Here is a 14,556-nt window from a genome sequence, read left to right as displayed (position 1 = left end):
ACCGGCCATCGTTTTTGAAAATACGGTTCTGGCTGGCTGTTGCGCCACCGCCAAAATAGATCGCCGGCGACCTATTTCGCCGGCGACGTTCGATTATTCCCCTCATGGTCAAACAAGTTGAGAAGAACTATTCCCACAGAAGAGACTGGGAAAATGCAAGTATTTTCCTTTCTTGAAGATGTCATTAAGCAACTGACATTATCCTTCATGTTGTTCATCAGATTTATTATCTTATGAATATATGAGCTGTTTTACTTGCCTTCTTAAGCTGTTGCCAATATTCAAGTTTGCTTCAGAGTTTTCCCCCTAAACATGCCTATCAGGCTATTCATGAATCCATGATAACATTAAAGGTATGCAAAAGCTCTTAAAAACATTTTTGATCTAAAACTATTATCACATACCAAAAATCAGTATTTTGATTAAATTGTACTTCAAACATAGCAAAATACTATACAATAACATAGGAAGAAGTTATTAAGCTTCCTAGTAACATACACCTGGGGGAATTCTGTGCAAAACAAAATTAGAAAATTCTGCATACTTTGTTATTTTTTCGTGCAGAATTCCCCCATCATAAAATCTAACTCCCTATTACTTTCAAGGCACTCCTAAGACTCAACCCTCCAAGCAATCTCACTCTCTAGGCTTCACACCCTTGTCAGCTATGCTTGGGTCTCTCCCTATACTTGGAATTCCCACAGATCCAACCCCCAGGTTGAATACCCTTTCACCTCTCTATCTAACCCCTAGGTCTTTTTCACCCTGTCCCCCCTCCCAGCTTGCTTTCTCTTTTTCTGTTCCTCTGTTCACTATACCTATCCCCCAAAAGACCCCTAATTCTTCACTGCCCTCCTCGTTCTGTCTCCATCCCCAGTACAACCCCTAGTTCTTTTTGCTCTCAATCTCTCCCTCCTCTTGTCCCCTCCAAATTCTTCCCCTCCCTTTTGAATACACTCATCTCTCCCTCTTTACACTCCCAGACTGCATTCTCCTTTCCCCAGGGCATATACTACCAGTTTCTCCCTTCCCCACCCCAGCACAGCACATCCATCCAGTTTGCTCTCTTTGCCCCCGCATATAATACCATTTTGCACTACACCATGGTGTTGTTATCTGCCTGGAAGGGCGAGACTCCATTGCCCCAGGTACAAATAAGAACCTGTATATAATATGTAAGCTGCATTGAACCTGCTATGAGTGGGAAAGCACGGGGTACAAATGTAAGAAAAAAAAATATGGGGCCACATCCTTGTCCTCTGCAATCCACAATCAGACCAATGACTTGAACTGCATGATTCAAATTAGCAGTCTGATTCCAGGAGGACAATGATGCAGCACATAACATACAGCTGCCCTCTTTGTCCTCTCAGCAGGTGAAAGTCAGTGCAGGAGAGTGTAAAATGGTATTGTATGCTGGGGGGAGGGGGGGTACCCTATATGAGCTATCATTCCTTGTGATGCAAATATAGTTCTGTTCAAGAGAGGACTGTGGAAATTCCGTGCTGCACAGATTTTCCTCAGGAATATCACCAGAACCAATGCACACACCTGCAATAAAAAGGTTTTAAAAAAAGAAAATAAAAACTATGGTGGCATAGAATTAAAAGATCTCACCTCATCAGCTCCTGGACCAAATTCATACCCAATAGCGAAACACTTGAAGCCATAGAAGCAAGCCTTTTCATCTTTGACATAGTCTGATGCAGTCTCCAATGAAAACAGAGCCTCATTTCCTAAGGAAAAAAAGCAATGCCGTTAGTTCAACAAGTTAAAAAAAAAAAAAAAGGTGGTGGGCATTTAGTGCACTATTAATGTGCTTAATTTCTTTTTAACTACGATTAAATTTTTTATTCATGAGCAAAAATTCTGTCTGTTGCCCAGCCTGCCTTCCTCTCCCCTGCCTACCCTATTTCACATTGGCATAACATAACAGAGGGAAGACATCGGCGTCAGTTGCATGTAGCATGTGGGAATCGCTGCCGGAGACCCTATGAAGAGCCAGATAAATGTTAAGATAAATGCGGAGGTTGGGGGGTAATGCTGGAATTGTATACGGGGTGGGGGGGTCAGCAGTAGGAGAGGAGAGAAATGGGTGTTTGTGTGATAGGGATAGGGATAACAGGTTTAGCATCAGAAGGGAAGTGAAGGGGAAGGATGAAGCAGTAAAGGATAAGGTACATACCTGTACGGAGAAGAGGGGGAGCAACGTGTGTATGCAACTTTTCATTATATTCAGCATGTTTAAACAATTTCTATGCAGTGGGAATTTACTAGTACCAAGCCATCCAGTCTAGAGGTTCGACTAATCGTGTGATTAAAAATTTTAATATCACAATTAATTTTGATTAAAATGTTTAAATGTTGCCCACCCCTAATTGAATAACATAACGTAAAGCCACACTGAGCATTTGTTCAAAAGGATGTTTGGGACAACGTTAAAAAAAAAATCGAAAAGCATGTGTCCAAAATGCATGCAATGATTAATTGCGATTAATCATGCAACTAAAATTGTTTTGATTGCGCGATTAATTGCGATCACAGTTCTTAATCACTGACCACTCCTTGTATATATATATATATATATATATATATATATATATATATATATATATACACATACAAGGACCTAACAACTGGATTAAAGTCGCTAAGGAATATAAAATAGGGGAAACACATTTGGGGCAATGAAGGCTTATAGTACCAACTGAACTAGACACCCAAAGAAGCAGGGGGTGCTTGCAAGGTTTATAAAAAAACAAAACCGAGAATGGACAGCACACAAAGATTTTTTTCATCCTGTTACGCATCATTAACTGGTCAGCTCCTGTGCTCCAAAAATGGACAGATGCCATCATCAATATTAATAAAGTGTGTTAAATTCTTGGAACATGTAGAAACAGAATACATAGTACAACCTAGTTAAAAAGAGCTTAAAAAATGGAAATAAAAAAAAAAGAAAGAGCTTAAAATGAGGACCCAGCTAGTAGTAAAGTGGCAACAAATTTAAATCTTCAGAACTGACAGTATCAAAAGCAACCATGCAGGCCTGCCAAAGAGGGAGGGGGGCACAGGACGCAAGATTCCCTAGGCCCAGCTGTAGCAAAACAAGGCACCTTCAAGCTCTTGATCTGCAGTGGCGTAACAAGGGGGGGGGGGGGTGGGGGCGGTCCGCCCCGGGTGCATGCCGCTGGGGGGGGTGGGGTGCCGCGTGCCGGTCAGCTTCGTTCGTTTCCATGCTCCCTGTGCCCCGGAACAGGAAGTAGCCTGTTCTGGGGCAGAGGGAGCACGGAAACGAACAAAGCTGACCGGCGCGCGGCACCCCCCCCCCCAGTGGCGTGCACCCGGGGGGGGGGTCTTTTGCTGGGCGGGGGGTCACGCTGCACCCGGGGGGGGGGGGGGGGGGGGGGGCGGGGCGCATCGGCGATCCGCCCCGGGTGTCAGCCCCCCTAGGAACGCCACTGTTGATCTGTAATATTGAACTATGACTTTTCTTCCCTTCAATGTATTTCCTTTGATTGGTCATCAGGTGGTGTTTGACCTCTACATTATAGCTTCTTTGTAGCTTACCTTCTCCCCCCTCCCCCTCCCCCCCCCCCCCCCCCCAAAAAAGAGGAAAACTCCTGAGGGGAAAAGTAACCTGCAGTGCCATTAGCAAAACATCCTCAGTGCTAACGCTCTGTGTCCTGATTAGCCCTGAAGTTAAAGACCGACAGCCAGATGCACGAAAGTCGTCGTTAGAGTCATTCCCTACCGAATTCCATAGCGAATCGGTAGGGAATGGCAATGCATCAAAAAAAGGGAATCACTTGCATTCTCTAATCCCTCGTAAAACGGTTGGAGAATCGGCGTTATGCTGGCTGCTCTGCGCATGCCAAGGATGTCAAAAATAAAACAAACCCAAAAAAAAAAAATGACGTGCTTATGGACGTCCTTTATAGACGGTGTTCGCCCCCCCGCCCGCCCGAGGTCGCCGCCGCTCCCCCTCCCCCTGCATTGAAAGAGCTTTCCACAGCCCCAGCCCCCCCCACCCTGCCAAGGTCGCCGCCGCCGCTCCCCTCTCCTGAAATGACAGCTTCCCTGCCATCCTCTGCACCCCCGTGGCCCCCGCCGCTCCCCCCTCCGTCTGCCACCGGGCCCTCACAGCGCCTCTCACCCACGTGTGAGGCGCTGCACCGGCCGCAGCAACAGCTGATCGCTTGGCTTCGAGACTTCCCTTCTTTCCTCCCTGGCCCGCCCTTGTCTGACGTAAATAACTTACGTAGGTAACTTACGTCAGACGAGGGCGGGCCAAGGAGGAAAGAAGGGAAGTCTCGAAGCCAAGCAATCAGCTGTTGCCTGCTGCGGCCGGTGCAGCGCCTTCACACGGGGGTGAGAGGCGCTGTGAGGGCCCGGTGGGTGGAGGGGGGAGCGGCGGCAGGGATGACCTCAGGGGGCGGCGGGGGCGGGGCCATGGGGGTGCAGAGGATGGCAGGGGAGCGGTGGCCTGGGGGGGGGCGGGGCTGCGGAAGCTCTTTCAATGCAGGGGGGAGGGGGAGCGGCGGCGACCTCGGGCAGGGGGGGGCGTCGGAAGGGAAAAAAGAAAGCAATGCTCGTCAGGGACGTCCTTGAAGGATGTCAATGTTAGGCACAGACGCGCAGCTTGTTTTTTTTTTCCCTTTCCCACAGCAGACCTCACGTTAGGGTTTCCACCGTAAGGGGAATCGGTAAACATTAGTGCATATCATTATAATAGTCTTGCAATGGTACTGCAGCTCATTATAATGATTTGCATTCCTTTTTCATTAGCTGCTACCGTGATCGGGAAATGGCGTTTGGTGCATGCTAGGGTTTACTACTTGATCGTTAATGGCTCGTTAAGTTTAGTGCATCTGGGCCCTAGTCCAGAATGTGCTGGAACTCCCTGGTCTCAGAGTTGGTAGCATGGAGGAAGTAAACCTCTGTTCAATTCCTGGGAGCAGTTACTTTCCCTATCTCCCCTGGTACTACTTAAGTAGTAAAAAAGTGTTCATTTAGCTTTAATACTGAACCCTTCATATTTTACCTGTTAATGTTTGCTGTTTAAACTTTTACCGTTCACTGTTCTTTTTTGGGATAATAAACCTATTAGTTTGTTAGCACTGTTGTCCTGGACTGACTAAGAACTCTGGCAGTTTGTGTTCTCGGTCTGTGAGTGTTTTTCTAGGAACTGTGGTACCCCTAGGATTGTGGCCTCAGTGTCCCTAGAAACCACAGAGGAAATAACTTGCAACACTATCACACCCCAGTAACTGTGAATCCGACCCAGGTAACTGAGTTAGTGGACACTGGCTCTAGCATAACCTTATTATGACTAAAGCTGGTGCAAGAAGATGCTATTCTTCCAGGGTGCACTACAGATGTAGTGTTAGCCAATGGATCCAAAGAGACTGTACCCATTGCTCGAGTATACCTGGATAGGGGTAAGAAGCCTGGATACAGAGGACTAGGAATAATGAAGAACATGCCAGTACCAAGGTTATGGGACCGACATGGGTCCAACAAACACTGCCCTTGACAAAGTCAGACACAGGCAGCCCAACAAAAGGAATCAGCTAAGACCAACTCTCCAGTTTCAGATCCTGACCTGGAAGCCCTAAGATAGAGGGAAAGTCATGGGATAGGAGATAGTGTTCTATTGTGGATTAAAAACTGGTTAAAAGATAGAAAACAGAGAGTAGGATTAAATGGTCAGCATTCTCAATGGAGAAGGATTGATAATGGGGATCCCCAAGGGTCTGTGATGGGACCACTACTTTTTAACATATTTATAAATGATCTAGATATGGGAATAACTAGTGAGAAAATTAAATGGCAGATGACGTTTAATGTGAGCAAGTGCAAAGTGATGCATGTGGGAAAGAGGATTCTGAACTATAGCTACATGATGCAAGGTTCCACATTAGGAGTCACCGATCAGGAAAAGGATCTATTGACAATACACTGAAACAATCTGCTCAGTGTGCAGCGGTGGTGAAGAAAGCAAATAGAATGTTAGCTGTTATTAGGAAAGTAATGGAAAACAAAAATGAGGATGTTATAATGTCTTTGTATGCTCCATGGTGCAACTGCACCTCGAATATTGTGTGCAATTCTGGTCACCGCATCTCAAAAAAGATATAGTGGAATTGGAAAAGGTACAGAGAAGGGCAACAAAATGATAAAGGGGATGGGACAACTTACCTATAAGGAAAGGCTGAAGTGGCTAGGATAGAGGTATATAAAATGAGTGGAGTTGTGAACGAGTAGATGTGAATCACTTATTTACTCTTTCCAAAAAATACTAGGACTAGGGAGCACGCAATGAAGCTACAATGTAGTACATTTAAAACAAATCAGAGAAAATATTTCTTCACTCAATGTGTAATTAAACTCTGGAATTCACTGCCAGAGTATATGGTAAAAGCAATTAGATTAGGAGGGTTTAGAAAAGGTTTGGATATCTTCTAAAAAGAAAAGTTCATAAGCCATTATTAAGATGGACTTGGGAAAATCCACTGCTTATTTTTAGGATAAGCAGCATAAAATCTATTGTACTGTTTGGAAGCCTGCCATTGGATTGGCCAATGTTGGAAACAGGATATTGGGCTTGATAGACCTTCAGTCTCTCCCAGTATAGCAACACTAATGTTCCTATGTTCTAAAGAATACAGAAAAGAACTCCTGCAGACTGCACATGACATTCCACTAGCAGGACATCAAGAAGTGACATGCACACGCACCAGACTGACAAGCCTAGAACAAAAAACAAATGGGCCTAGGGGGTGGAGTTGGATTCTAGATTCCAAATAAATTCTGAAGGACTGCCTGAACAAACTAGCTATGCATCTCCTATTCTAGGCAGCAGCGATAAGATGTGTGGACTGAAGTTCACTTTGCAAGTCTGCAAATCTACTTGATAGAGGCTGACCTCGAGCGGGCTACTGACGCAGTCTTGACTAACATTATGAGCTGTGACATAAGAACATAAGAGTAGCCATACTGGGTCAGACCAATGGTCCATCTAACTCAGTACCCTGTTTTCCAAACTATGGCCAAACCAGGTCACAAGTACCTTGCAAAAACCCAAATAGTGGCAACACTCCATACTACAAATCCCAGGGCAAGCAACTGCTTCCCATGTCTGCCTCAATAGCAGACTATGGACGTTTCCTCCAGGAATCTGTCCAAACCTTTTTTAAACCCAGATACACTAACTGCTGTTACCACATCCTCCAGCAAAGAGTTCCAGAGCTTAACTATTCGCTGAGTGAAAAAATATTTCCTCCTAATTGTTTTTAAAGTATTTCCATGTAACTTCCTCGAGTGTCCCCTACTCTTTGTACTTATGGAACACGTAAAAAATTGATTTATTTCTACTCGTTCTACACCACTCAGGAATTTGTAGACCTCAATCCCCTCATCCATCTCTTTTCCAAGCTGAAGAGCCTTAACCTCTTAAGCCTTTCCTCATACGAGAGGAGTTCTATCCCCTTTATCATTTTAGTTGCTCTTATTTGAACCTTTTCTAATTCCGCTATATCATTTTTGAGATACGGCAACAAGAACTGAACGCAATATTCAAGCTGTGGATGCACCATGGAGTGATATAAAGGCATTATAGTGTTTTCGGTCTTATTCACCATCCCTTTCCTAATAATTCATAACATCCTATTTGCTTTCTTGGCCGCCACCGCCACACATTGAACGACAACACACAGATCTTTTTCTTGAGCGCTGATCCACAAGGTGGACCCTAGCATCAGGTAACTATGATTTGGGATTAGTCTTTCCAATGTGCATCTCCTTGCATTTGTCCATAATAAAATACATCTGCCATTTGGACGTCCAGTCTTAATTTCTTAAGGTCTTCCTGCAATATTTCACAGTCCGCACGTGTTTTAACAACCTTGAATAGTTTTGTATCATCAGCTTGGTCATAAAGTAAAGGAAATGCAGTCTGCTAGTCAATTTGAAAGAGGAGTTCATAAGATGTAATACGTATAGGCAACTTATCCAGGTGTGCTTGCAAGTGGCACCCAAAACTATGGTAAATATTTCTGTATCTTTCTGCCACATTGCATAGTTTCGGACTGCATTTCTTGGTACTTGAGGATCTACCCTCTCTCCACGCGATTCACCGAGTAATCACTTGGGACCAATTAATGCCATTCTGGTGTTTCTCTTTTACCACCATATCCAGTTTTCTGGCATCCAGCTTTTTATCAGTCGGGATGGGGATGTCCCAGGTGATCATAACCTGTTCACTGCAGTGCAGAGGTTGCTGTGTGCTTTCACCTCAACGGGCATGTGGTTTTGGGGAAAATGTTGGTAAAACAACTGACTGGTTAAGGCGGAATTCCAACACTACCTTAGGAAGGAACTTAGGATGTGTGCACAAAACCACTCTAGTTCACTGACCCTGCGAGATGAAGTGACTGCCACGAAAAAAACAAAAGCTTCCAGGCCAGATACTTCAGGTGATAGGTATTAAGTGGCTCAAAGGGAGTTTTTGTCAGCTGGGTAAAATCCCAGGACACTGTGATGGAAGGCTACAATAAAAGCAAACCCCTCATGAAGTGGACAATTAAAGACTGAGCAGAGGTGGGCTAACTTCTACATAGTGATAAGTTACAGTTGCACAGAGGTGAACCCTTATTGAGTTGGTCTTTAGACTGGATTCTGACAGGTGTAGAAGGTATTCAAGCAGTTTTATGTAGGACAGAAAAATGGAACTAGGGCCTTGACCTCACACCAGATGGGAAACCTCTTCTATTTGAAACTATATCACCTCACAGCGAAATCTCTCCTGGAAGCCAGCAGAACCTGATAGACACCCTCCAGCAGGAGTCCAGTTCTAACATGCAAGCTGTGAGGGCTAGGGACTAGAGGTCAGAATGTAGGAGAAGCCCCTTATTCTGAGTGATAAGGATCAGAAAGCATTCGTGTCTCCACAGATCTTCTGAGGCTAGCTCCAGAAGTAGAGGGAAGGAGATCTGCCACGACCAGCATGGTGTGATAATAATTATAGTTCCTCAGTCTTGTTGGCGTTTCAAGAGAGCTTTCACTATGAGAGGTGTTGAAAGATATGCATACAAAAGACCCATCCTCCACTCAACAAAAAGGGCATCCATGGTTAGTCTGCCATGGGATTCTAGTCTGGAGTGGAACTGAGGGACTTTCTTGTTGAGGTGGGTCGCAAAGAGATCTATTAAGGGGGTGCCCCACTCTTGAAAGATCTTTTGGGCAACATTCATGCTAAGAAACCATGCATGTGGCTGCATTACCCCAGTCTGTCTACAAGACAATTGTCCTTCCCCGCCAGCTAAGTGGCTCTGAGCATCATCCCATGGGAGATGGCCCATCTCCACATCCCGACTGCATTCTGACACAGGAGGTATGAATTCACGCCTCCTTGCTCATGGACACACTACAATGAAATTCAGTTGTCTGTTTGGATCAAGATAATTTGGTTTGCTAACCATTCTGCAAGCCTTTAGAGCATTCCAGATAGTTCTTAGCTCGAGGAGATTGATTTGGTGCCAACTCTACTTGAGCCTACCATTGATCCTGAGTGGGGAGCCCATCTACATGCTCATTAAGAGCTGATGGGATACTATGCATGAAACAAGCATAGAATTCTGGTAAAACGTCTGCCCAAAAGACTCCAAGGTTTGAGCATTCCTTCCCAGGGGCACAGAGGTGCAAATCTTGGAGCCCATGGCTCTTTTGAGACCAGATTCAAACACCATGGAATGATGAGGAACCTAAAACTTCATGGAGCCTTCTGGACTCTATAGCATTGACCTTCATACTGTGCTGTACAGAGAGTGGGGGTCTGGCAGAATCCCAAATAGTAGCAAGATTGCAAGCTACTGATTTCAGGGCAAGCAGTGGCTTCCCCATGTTTATCTCAACAGCAGATTATGGCCTCTTCCTCCAAGAACTTATCCAAACCCTTTTTAAATCCAGATATGCTAACCACTGTAACCACATCCTCTTGCAACAAGTTCCAGAGCTTAACTATTTCGCTGAGTGAAAAAATATTTCCTCCTATTCAACATCATTGAGTTTCCCCTAGTATGGGAAAATTAGGTTCTTACCTTGGTAATTTTCTTTCCTTTAGTCATAGCAGATGAAGCCATTACGTATGGGTTGTGTCCATCAACCAGCAGGGGGAGATAGAGAGCACTCAACTTTTCACAGTGCCTCATGGCCAGCTAGCTCCACTGCCTCTTCAGTATTTGAAGCTTCCAAAACAGTATGGCAAACCGCAATGGGAATAACAAGAACTTTCCTCACAGCGAACGATGGTCCATTAACAAGGGCATGAACTCAAAAATGGAGGGAATGAACTCATCCTCCTGGAGGGAATAAACTCGTCCTCTACTTTGTATAAACGGAGGGAATACTTGCATCCTCCCAAAACATGAACTGGAGGGAATGAACTCATCCTCCTATAACTGTAACAAGAATCCTGAAGACTGTTTTCCGACTCCCCAAGGAAGGAATATAACTTCAGGAAACAAGAACAGCACCTGAAATCAGAATCACTGCAATACAGACAATCATACAGGGAGGGCTCATGGCTTCATAAGTACATAAGTAGTGCCATACTGGGAAAGACCAAAGGTCCATCTAGCCCAGCATCCTGTCACCGACAGTGGCCAATCCAGGTCAAGGGCACCTGGCACGCTCCCCAAACGTAAAAACATTCCAGACAAGTTATACCTAAAAATGAGGAATTTTTCCAGTCCATTTAATAGCGGTCTATGGACTTGTCCTTTAGGAATCTATCTAACCCCTTTTTAAACTCCGTCAAGCTAACCGCCCGTACCACGTTCTCCGGCAATGAATTCCAGAGTCTAATTACACGTTGGGTGAAGAAAAATTTTCTCCGATTCGTTTTAAATTTACCACACTGTAGCTTCAACTCATGCCCTCTAGTCCTAGTATTTTTGGATAGCGTGAACAGTCGCTTCACATCCACCCGATCCATTCCACTCATTATTTTATACACTTCTATCATATCTCCCCTCAGCCGTCTCTTCTCCAAGCTGAAAAGCCCTAGCCTTCTCAGCCTCTCTTCATAGGAAAGTCGTCCCATCCCCACTATCATTTTCGTCGCCCTTCGCTGTACCTTTTCCAATTCTACTATATCTTTTTTGAGATACGGAGACCAGTACTGAACACAATACTCCAGGTGCGGTCGCACCATGGAGCGATACAATGGCATTATAACATCCGCACACCTGGACTCCATACCCTTCTTAATAACACCCAACATTCTATTCGCTTTCCTAGCCGCAGCAGCACACTGAGCAGAAGGTTTCAGCGTATCATCGACGACGACACCCAGATCCCTTTCTTGATCCGTAACTCCTAACGCGGAACCTTGCAAGACGTAGCTATAATTCGGGTTCCTCTTACCCACATGCATCACTTTGCACTTGTCAACATTGAACTTCATCTGCCACTTGCACGCCCATTCTCCCAGTCTCGCAAGGTCCTCCTGTAATCGTTCACATTCCTCCTGCGACTTGACGACCCTGAATAATTTTGTGTCATCGGCGAATTTAATTACCTCACTAGTTATTCCCATCTCTAGGTCATTTATAAATACATTAAAAAGCAACGGACCCAGCACAGACCCCTGCGGGACCCCACTAACTACCCTCCTCCACTGAGAATACTGGCCACGCAATCCTACTCTCTGCTTCCTATCTTTCAACCAGTTCTTAATCCATAATAATACCCTACCTCCGATTCCATGACTCTGCAATTTCTTCAGGAGTCTTTCGTGCGGCACTTTGTCAAACGCCTTCTGAAAATCCAGATATACAATATCAACCGGCTCCCCATTGTCCACATGTTTGCTTACCCCCTCAAAAAAATGCATTAGATTGGTGAGGCAAGACTTCCCTTCACTAAATCCGTGCTGACTTTGTCTCATCAGTCCATGTTTTTGTATATGCTCTGCAATTTTATTCTTAATAATAGCCTCCACCATCTTGCCCGGCACCGACGTCAGACTCACCGGTCTATAATTTCCCGGATCTCCTCTGGAACCTTTCTTAAAAATCGGAGTAACATTGGCTACCCTCCAGTCTTCCGGTATTACACTCGATTTTAGGGACAGATTGCATATTTCTAACAGTAGCTCCGCAAGTTCATTTTTTAGTTCTATTAATACTCTGGGATGAATACCATCAGGTCCCGGTGATTTACTACTCTTCAGCTTGCTGAACTGACCCATTACATCCTCCAAGGTTACAGAGAATTTGTTTAGTTTCTCCGACTCCCCCGCTTCAAATATTCTTTCCGGCACCGGTGTCCCCCCCAAATCCTCCTCGGTGAAGACCGAAGCAAAGAATTCATTTAATTTCTCCGCTACGGCTTTGTCCTCCTTGATCGCCCCTTTAACACCATTTTCGTCCAGCGGCCCAACCGACTCTTTGGCCGGTTTCCTGCTTTTAATGTATCTAAAAAAATTTTTACTATGTATTTTTGCTTCCAACGCTAATTTCTTCTCAAAGTCCTTTTTTGCCCTCCTTATCTCCGCTTTGCATTTGGCTTGGCATTCCTTATGATCTATCCTGTTACTTTCAGTTGGTTCTCTTCTCCACTTTCTGAAGGATTGTTTTTTGGCTCTAATGATTTCCTTTATCTTACTGTTTAGCCACGCCGGCTGACGTTTAGTCTTTTTTCCCTTTTTTCTAATACGTGGAATATATTTGTCCTGAACCTATGACTGAAGGAAAGAAAATTACCAAGGTAAAAACCTAATTTTCCCTTCCTTGTCATCAAGCAGATGAAGCCATTACGTATGGGATGTAACAAAGCAATCCCTAAATATGGTGGGAACAAGCCACACCACGCGTTAGCACCTGTGCTCCAAAACGCGCATCCCTCCTGGCAGCCACATCCAGCCTGTAATGTCGGGCGAAGGAGAGCTTAGAAGTCCATGTTGCAGCACTGCAAATCTCCTGAAGAGATAGTGCTCCAGTTTCCGCCCAGGAAGAGGAAATCGCTCTTGTGGAATGTGCCTTAAAGGCTTCAGGCGGAGCCCGGCCAGACAGCAGATATGCTGAAAAGATAGCTTCTTTGAGCCAACGGGCAATAGTGGCTTTAGACGCTGAAAACCCTCTGCGAGGACCTGCAAACAGCACAAAAAGATGATCAGAGGTCCTGAAAGCATTTGTAATTCGCAGATACTGCAACAGAGTCCTGCGCACATCCAAAAGGTGCAACTGCCCAAATGAATCTGGAAACTCCTCCTCAACAAAGGAGGGAAGAAAAACAGGCTGGTTTAGGTGAAACGCTGAAACCACCTTAGGCATGAAGGAAGGCACGGTCCGAACCGTGACCCCGGACTCTGCGAATTGCAGAAAAGGGTCTCTACAGGACAGCGCCTGGAGCTCTGACACCCGTCTCGCCGAGGTAATGGCCACTAAAAAGACGGCCTTCAGTGTCTAATCTTTCTCTGAAGCACGCCGAAGCGGTTCAAAGGGAGCCCCCTGAAGGGCCTTCAATACTAACCCCAGGTTCCAAGCTGGACAAGGTGCCTGCACAGGAGGACGGAGCCGAGGCACCCCTCTAAGAAACCGTGCCACATCTGGATGAGCAGCTAAGGACACGCCTTCAACCTTGCCACGCAGGGAGGCCAATACTGCCACTTGCACCCGCAGGGAATTATAGGCCAAGCCTTTGTGTACACCATCCTGCAAAAAGTCCAGAATCGGCGAGACAGGAGCCCGCAACGGGGAAAGCGCTCTTGAAACACACCAGACTTCAAACTGGCGCCAAATCCTGGCATAAGCCACGGAAGTGGAGCGCTTACGGGCCTGCAGGAGAGTGGAAATTACCTTATTTGAGTAGCCTTTATCTCTCAATTGCGCCCTTTCAATCGCCATGCCATAAGACCAAAGCGGCAGGCGTCCTCCATGGCCACCAGACCCTGTGACAACAGGTGCGGAACCAGCGGTAACGGAAAGGGAGCCTCCAACAGCATCTGTCGAAGGTCCGTATAACAAGGCCTCCTGGGCCAATCCGGGGCGATGAGCACCACTTCTCCTGGATGCAGCCGAATCCGCAGGAGCACTCGCCCTATCAAGGGCCACGGAGGGAAGACATACAGCAAGCCCAGGGGCCAGGGTTGAGCCAAGGCATCCAACCCGGCAGAGCTAGGATCCCTCCGTCTGCTGAAGAAGCACGGGACTTTGGCATTGGAACTGGTCGCCATAAGATCCATCACTGGCTTGCCCCATTTGGCACATATCTGCAGGAATACATCGTCTGCTAGTTCCCACTCCGCTGGATCAATCTGATGCCTGCTTAGATAGTCGGCTTGCACGTTGCTCTGACCTGCAATGTGAGCTGCTGACAGGAACTGTAGATGCAGCTCGGCCCAGTGGCAAATTTGTTCAGCCTGCACGGCTAGAGCTCTGCACTGAGTTCCGCCTTGTCGATTTATTCAGGCCACTGTTGTCGTGTTGTCCGACATCACTCGGACAGCCAATCCTTCCAGGTCACTTGAAAGGCCAGAAGAGCCAGAAACAC

General features: G+C 45.9%; 1 protein-coding gene across 1 annotated transcript in view; it reads right to left on the bottom strand.

The window, feature by feature from the left end:
• Nucleotides 1-14,556, bottom strand: part of MYCBP2 (MYC binding protein 2) — a 937,772-nt gene that overhangs the window by 454,734 nt on the left and 468,482 nt on the right. The window contains 1 exon segment of the mRNA XM_030200587.1: nucleotides 1,618-1,736. Coding sequence (XP_030056447.1) covers nucleotides 1,618-1,736 — 119 coding nt within the window.

The sequence above is a fragment of the Microcaecilia unicolor genome, chromosome 4 (genome assembly GCF_901765095.1).
Source record: "Microcaecilia unicolor chromosome 4, aMicUni1.1, whole genome shotgun sequence".
In the NCBI taxonomy this organism is placed as follows: Eukaryota; Metazoa; Chordata; class Amphibia; order Gymnophiona; family Siphonopidae; genus Microcaecilia; species Microcaecilia unicolor.
This window is presented reverse-complemented; position numbering and strand designations above follow the sequence as displayed.